We start from the raw sequence: 7,556 nt of genomic DNA on the forward strand, positions 1-7,556 counted from the left end.
GGTGGGTGTGTATCTGTCGTTATTAATGACTAGTGATGACGATGTATTATGTCTGTATTTATTTGTCTGTATTTGCCAGGCGGGGTGTATCTGTCGTTATGAATGACTAGTGATGACGATGTATTATGTCTGTATTTGCCAGGTGGGTGTATCTGTCGTTATTAATGACTAGTGATGACGATGTATTATGTCTGTATTTGCCAGGTGGTGTGTATCTGTCGTTATTAATGACTAGTGATGACGATGTATTATGTCTGTATTTGCCAGGTGGGGTGTATCTGTCGTTATTAATGACTAGTGATGACGATGTATTATGTCTGTATTTGCCAGTCGGTGTGTATCTGTCGTTATTAATGACTAGTGATGACGATGTATTATGTCTGTATTTGCCAGGTGGGTGTATCTGTCGTTATGAATGACTAGTGATGACGATGTATTATGTCTGTATTTGCCAGGTGGTGTGTATCTGTCGTTATTAATGACTAGTTATGACGATGTATTGTGTCTGTATTTGCCAGGTGGTGTGTATCTGTCGTTATGAATGACTAGTGATGATTATTAATGTAGTGATATGTATTGTGTCTGTATTTGCCAGGTGGTGTGTATCTGTCGTTATTAATGACTAGTGATGACGATGTATTGTGTCTGTATTTGCCAGGTGGTGTGTATCTGTCGTTATTAATGACTAGTGATGACGATGTATTATGTCTGTATTTGCCAGGTGGGGTGTATCTGTCGTTATGAATGACTAGTGATGACGATGTATTATGTCTGTATTTGCCAGGTGGTGTGTATCTGTCGTTATTAATGACTAGTGATGACGATGTATTATGTCTGTATTTGCCAGGTGGTGTGTATCTAGTGATGTCTGTTATGTCGTTATTAATGACTAGTGATGACGATGTATTGTGTCTGTATTTGCCAGGTGGGGTGTATCTGTCGTTATTAATGACTAGTAATGATGACGATGTATTATGTATCTGTATTTGCCAGGTGGTGTGTATCTGTCGTTATTAATGACTAGTGATGACGATGTATTATGTCTGTATTTGCCAGGTGGGGTGTATCTGTCGTTATCGAACTTACAGAAAGTTTATGGTCGCCCATGCTGTAGAAGTTTATGTAAAAAATGTTATCTTTTGAGACCATCGTCGTATTTTAGCGTGTGTTTAGGTGTGGAATTTTACCATTGTATGTTGAAACGGGTAGATATACCAAGCCTTCTATACCACTTGAAGAGAGGTTATGTAAATATTGTAGAAATGCTTGTACATATTTATTGAAGATGAGTTTCACTTTTTGATCCAATGTACTTTTAAAACGACATTAGATTTAACCTTTTTAAGGCAGCTGCAGAAAGCACCGGTAACTTTAATCACCTTTGTGATGAGGATAAATTGTTTTATATGATGAATTCCGATGTTTTACAAAAAGAATTAGCAAATGAACTTTATAAAATGTTTAAGAGACGGCAAATGGCAGAATAATGTTAATCCTATATATACATTGTATATCTAATTTATGCATTTTCATTTATGGACTTATTTTATCCTGATTATTTTAAGAATACCCTGTTATTCTTTTTCTTTCTCTGATGTTGTTTCATCGAGGAGTTGTTGTTGTTATCAGTGTGTCTTATCTACAATCTGCCTAAATGTCTACCTTCCATATTCTATTCTATCATGTGTGTACCATTAATGTACTTATAATGTATTTATAGTGTCTCGTAATGGCTGGACGCACTGCCTTTAAACTGAATTATGAGATTCTGTATTTTACTGTAAATGTTGTGCGTGTGACACTTTAATAAACAACAACAACTACTACTACTACTACTACTACTACTACTACTACTACTACTGCTGCTGCTGCTACTACTACTACTACTACTACTACTACTACTACTACTACTACTACTACTACTACTATTACTACTATTCGTAAACAAATAGCAGTTACAGGTTGCCCTAGTGTCCCGGTCCTCCTTGTATGCACAGCGGTCACTAAAAACGTCTTTGATGGATTGGGAAAGCTAATGCATGGTATTTTGAGTGATGATAGGTATGCCACCGTGCCACCACGTCAAGCTGGAAGACGTCCTCAGTGACTCTGGCATGGCGTCATTCACTCAGAGATTGGACACTGTCAACCAACCATAATTGAGTATCCATCGGTTTCTTTTAAAGGCATCCAGCTGTGCCCGGCAACACCTACGACTTCTTAAAGGCAACAACACGAGAACACACGGACCACAACTCTAGCTAGGGATCGGGTGATTGGGGCTGAGATTATAAGTGAGTGGATGTGTTCCCAGCAGAGGAAACGATTAACCCAAACCGTAGGGACAGCACACGTCTCCAACAGAGAGAGGATAAGTGTACAATGGATAAAAGAGTTTGGATGCATTCCAGGTCTCTCTCTTCATATTAATTTGCATCTATAAATATATTTCCATTTTAGTGAGAGTTGTTTACTGCTGAGATACATTAACAATTTGATATTCTGATATGTATTATACTGTATAGTGCCCCTGTGTCATCCCAGAGCACCGAACATTTCTAGCTATTATTTGAAGGCGATATTAAGACGTTAAATAGTCTATAATTTGTAAATCTGAAGGTGTTTGTTAGTCCTTCTCTAATGACTGATATCGATGTGTGTTTGTGTGTTTCTTGTTTAACGCCGCCCTCAGCAATATTCCAGCTGTATGGCGTCGGTCTGTAAATAATCGAGTCTGGACCAGACAATCCACTGATCAACAGCATGACCATCGATCTACGCAATTGGGATACGATGACTTGTGTCAACCAAGTCAGCGGGCCTGACCACCCGATCCCGTTAGTCGCCTCTTACGACAAGATATGGATATATGACGTGAACGCCAGGGGCTAACCAGTCTCCATTACCAAGATTCCACTGGGTGTTAAAGGCGAAAGGTGGAATTATATAATGAATGGACAACTATTAAATCACAGATTGACATAGATGACTAATCTTATTTCAAAATACATAACTACCCGCCAAACAAATATATACACAAATGGGCGAGTTACTCATCAGGAAAGTATTTCAGATGTATCAATAGTTGTTCACTTTACGAGGAATGAAAACCAGATTACGCTCAGTGCTGGTACTATCTGAGTGAGAAAAACAGGGACACGAACGAAATATATAACACAACCATATTTTGTTCTGAGTTTATTTATATTATAGTTATCCTCATTCTGTTTCAGATGGGCTAAACCAACCAACACTTATCTGATCCTAGAGATGGCCACGAATAATACAACAGGAGGCCCCCACTTCTCCAACGTCAGCTTATTGACAACGCAAGTTGACAGCCGCCTGGGTTGGGAAGTCAAATCTGTGTACAGTGACGTCAACATGACATCACAAACCACACCAGTGACGTCAAACGAAGAATATACGTATACCCTAACTGTTATCGACAATGTGGAAAGATATTACATGTGGTTTATACTGGTACTTGGTTTCCCTGGCAACCTAGCGAGCATAGTGACCATCCTGAGAATGTCACGGCTGAAGTCAGCGACATTTTACGTGGCCGTGTTAGCGACTGTAGACAACACTGCTCTCATACTCAAGACAGTATTCATGGAACTGCTGCACCAGCCTCATGCGTTCTCAACTCCTGGCTGCAGGTTCATGTGCTTCTTTGGACTTGTCACTGCTGCTTTCTCCAATTGGTTACTGGTTGCCATGGCGACAGAACGTTTCATGGCTGTCAGATATCCTATGAAAGTAGCCAGCATCTGGACTTTGCGTCGCGCTCTGGTTCTCACCGCCGTCCTATTTTGCCTTCTTTCTGTATTACATCTGCATATTTTCTGGACAATGGTCAACGCTGTCCATGGCTGCAGCTACTCCCCCGACTACAGCCACTTCACCATGGACACGTGGTACTGGATCAGTGCGTCTGCCTACGCCTTCATCCCCTGCAGCGTGCTCATCATCTTCAACTTGCTCATCGTCCACAATATTCAGAAGTCGTCAAAACTTCGCCGACAGCTGACAGTAGAGAGAGACGTCTCCTTCAAACCACAGCGGATTTCTGGTAACCATGACATGCAAATAACCATCATGCTGATCAGTGTGACCATCGTGTTTGTCATACTGACCATCCCTCGCTGTGCCGTCATGCTCATCATCACAGGCGATCCCCTCAATCCCCCTTGGAGCAGGTGCGACATCGTCTTGTGGACGTGCTCACCTCCATGTTCGCAGACTCCAACCATGCCATCAACTTCTTCTTGTACTTCTTCGCGGCTAGGCAGTTCCGGTTGCATTTCGTCAAGGCGGTTTTCGGTCAGCGACGCGGCAGCATCTACATTACCTACACCAAGAGGTCATCGACGGTGAGAGAGGATGAACTCCCAATGAGCATTTGACCCCAAGCTGTAGGGCGTTGCCCCTAATGTACCCCTATGTCTGCAGAGGTCAACGCTCCAGTCACATACAGTGAAACCTGATTGAACCAAACTGACAAATAACGAGAATGTCGCTGAATACAGACGAACGCCGTTCCCAACTGTAACCCCAGGATGCTGGTTTTCCAAAAGTGATGGGATTTTACTGTACCTCCCTGATATCAACATATGCATGAGATAAAACCCTCCACAATCATAAGAAATATAAACATCTTTCAACTGTCATTCTGAAATGTAGATCAGGACTAATCATTTAGATTCTGCAAACACTGTTTGAAGGTGAACTCACTGTATTGTCACAGTCTTATGGAGACTATCAGATGTACGCCAGCTGGTGCTAACAGATGGACTCAAACCGCCACGTGGGGGTACAGGGCAGGCAGTTTGCTGAAGGCGGAAGATTATAGAAACATACAGATGTCAATCTTGACTGGTGCGATTGGAAATCTTCATGCAAGGCAGGAATACAAACATACAGACATACAGATGTACAAACATACAAAACGTACAAAGTGAAAAAGAAAAAGCGATCAAGTATGAATAGGAGGCTTAATTTATGAGTCCATTCATATAAAAAACATTTGCCGTATTTAAATACATATTGGGCATTTGTTATGTAACATGTTTTTAGCCAAACATAACAGCACTGTTTTTTGCAAGCAAATGAATCGCCGTGAAAACAGATATCTTCATAGGCTTACCCTATAGAGTTGTAGATGTGTGCTAGACGTGGTGTGTGAGGCTCGTCATGGTGTATCCCCACGTTCTCCAGGCTGACAGGAGTCTGTCTCCAGCACACCGATAGGATGATTTATAGACAAATAATACCACAGACCTGAGGAGGTGTCCCAGTTACATTGACTTGACGATGTGTAGACAAAGCAGGAGAGGAATGTCCTAGTCACAGTGATCACACGTTGTGTCGAAATTAACACCACAAAACTGAGGTGTCACAGATACATTGACCCGATGATGTGTAGACAACATCACAAAACTGATGTTTCACAGATACATTGACCCGATGATGTGTAGACAACATCACCGAACTGAGGTGTCACAGATACATTGACCCGATGATGTGTAGGCAAGATCACAAAACTGAGGTGTCACAGATACATTGACCCGATGATGTGTAGACGACATCACAGAACTGATGTGTCACAGATACATTGACCCGATGATGTGTAGACGACATCACAGAACTGATGTCACAGATACATTGACCCGATGATGTGTAGGCAAGATCACAAAACTGAGGTGTCACAGATACATTGACCCGATGATGTGTAGACGACATCACAGAACTGATGTGTCACAGATACATTGACCCGATGATGTGTAGACAACATCACCGAACTGAGGTGTCACAGATACATTGACCCGATGATGTGTAGACAACACCACAAAACTGAGGTGTCACAGATACATTGACCCCATGATGTGTAGACAACATCACCGAACTGAGGTGTCACAGATACATTGACCCGATGATGTGTAGACAACATCACAAAACTGGTGTGTCACAGATATAGTTGTCTGATGGTGCACTGAGGAATACACACCACAGACGTGTGTCGTTCCAGATACAATCAATATTGACAAACAGCAGCACGGACGTGCACAGTGATTTTTACAGTGTCAGATAACACCAAATAAGTGAGGTTACAGTGATCTTATGAAGTGCAGATAAACAACACCACAGAAGTGAGGTGTTCAGGTTACAGTGATCTTATGATGTGTAGATAAAAAACACAACAGACGTGAGGTGTTCAGGTTACAGTGATCTTATGATGTGCAGATAAACAACACCACAGAAGTGAGGTGTTCAGGTTACAGTGATCTTATGATGTGCAGATAAACAACACCACAGATGTGAGGTGTTCAGGTTACAGTGATCTTCTGATGTGCAGATAAACAACACCACAGAAGTGAGGTGTTGAGGTTACAGTGATCTTATGATGTGTAGATAAAAACACCACGGAAGTGAGGTGTTCAGGGTTACAGTGATCTTATGATGTGCAGATAAACAACACCACATAAGTGAGGTGTTGATGTGCTGATAAACAACACCACGGAAGTGAGGTGTTCAGGTTACAGTGATCTTATGATGTGCAGATAAACAACACCACAGAAGTGAGGTGTTCAGGTTACAGTGATCTTATGATGTGCAGATAAACAACACCACAGAAGTGAGGTGTTCAGGTTACAGTGATCTTATGATGTGCAGATAAACAACACCACAGAAGTGAGGTGTTCAGGTTACAGTGATCTTATGATATGCAGATAAACAACACCACAGAAGTGAGGTGTTTGTGTTACCATGATCTTATGATGTGCTGATAAACAACACCACAGAAGTGAGGTGTTCAGGTTACAGTGATCTTATGATGTGCAGATAAACAACACCACAGAAGTGAGGTGTTCAGGTTACAGTGATCTTATGATGTGCAGATAAACAACACCACAGAAGTGAGGTGTTCAGGTTACAGTGATCTTATGATATGCAGATAAACAACACCACAGAAGTGAGGTATCTCACCTGGTAATTTACAACAGACAACTGAAGTGTCACAGTTACAGTGATGTTTTGTGGTAGCCAGACTATACACACGCGCTGTCACAGGCGGTACGACGAGGGTTTGTTCAGGGAGCTGTCACAGGCGGTGCGACGATGGTTTGTTCAGGGAGTTGTCACAGGCGGTACGACGAGGGTTTGTTCAGGGAGCTGTCACAGGCGGTGCGACGAGGGTTTGTTCAGGGAGCTGTCACAGGCGGTATGACGAGGGTTCGTTCAGGAGCTGTCACAGGCGGTGCGACGAGGGTTTGTTCAGGGAGCTGTCACAGGCGGTACGACGAGGGTTCGTTCAGGAGCTGTCACAGGCGGTACGACGAGGGTTTGTTCAGGGAGCTGTCACAGGCGGTACGACGAGGGTTCGTTCAGGGAGCTGTCACAGGCGGTACGACGAGGGTTCGTTCAGGAGCTGCCACAGGCAGTATGGTGAGGGTTCGTTCAGGGAATTGCCACAGGCGATATGGCGAGGGTTCGTTCAGAGAGTTGCCACAGGCGATATGATTTGGTTATTGAGATGTCACAGCTACGGGTGATCG

At 42.6% G+C, this 7,556-nt stretch overlaps 1 protein-coding gene across 1 annotated transcript; it reads left to right on the plus strand.

The window, feature by feature from the left end:
- Positions 1-3,238: 3,238 nt before the first annotated feature.
- On the plus strand, positions 3,239-4,769 carry LOC124262592 (neuropeptide SIFamide receptor-like). The gene has a single exon (XM_046697090.1). It carries the CDS (start codon positions 3,271-3,273, stop codon positions 4,378-4,380), a length of 1,110 nt encoding a protein of 369 aa, XP_046553046.1. The 5' UTR covers positions 3,239-3,270; the 3' UTR covers positions 4,381-4,769.
- The last annotated feature ends 2,787 nt before the right edge of the window (positions 4,770-7,556 follow it).

This window comes from Haliotis rubra, unplaced genomic scaffold, assembly GCF_003918875.1.
Source record: "Haliotis rubra isolate DU_JTF1 unplaced genomic scaffold, ASM391887v1 Scf846, whole genome shotgun sequence".
Taxonomy (NCBI): domain Eukaryota; kingdom Metazoa; phylum Mollusca; class Gastropoda; order Lepetellida; family Haliotidae; genus Haliotis; species Haliotis rubra.

Excerpts from the sequence above, each read along its gene's own strand:
- LOC124262592 (XM_046697090.1), top strand. The coding sequence starts at position 3,271 with ATGGCCACGAATAATACAACAGGAGGCCCCCACTTCTCCAACGTCAGC.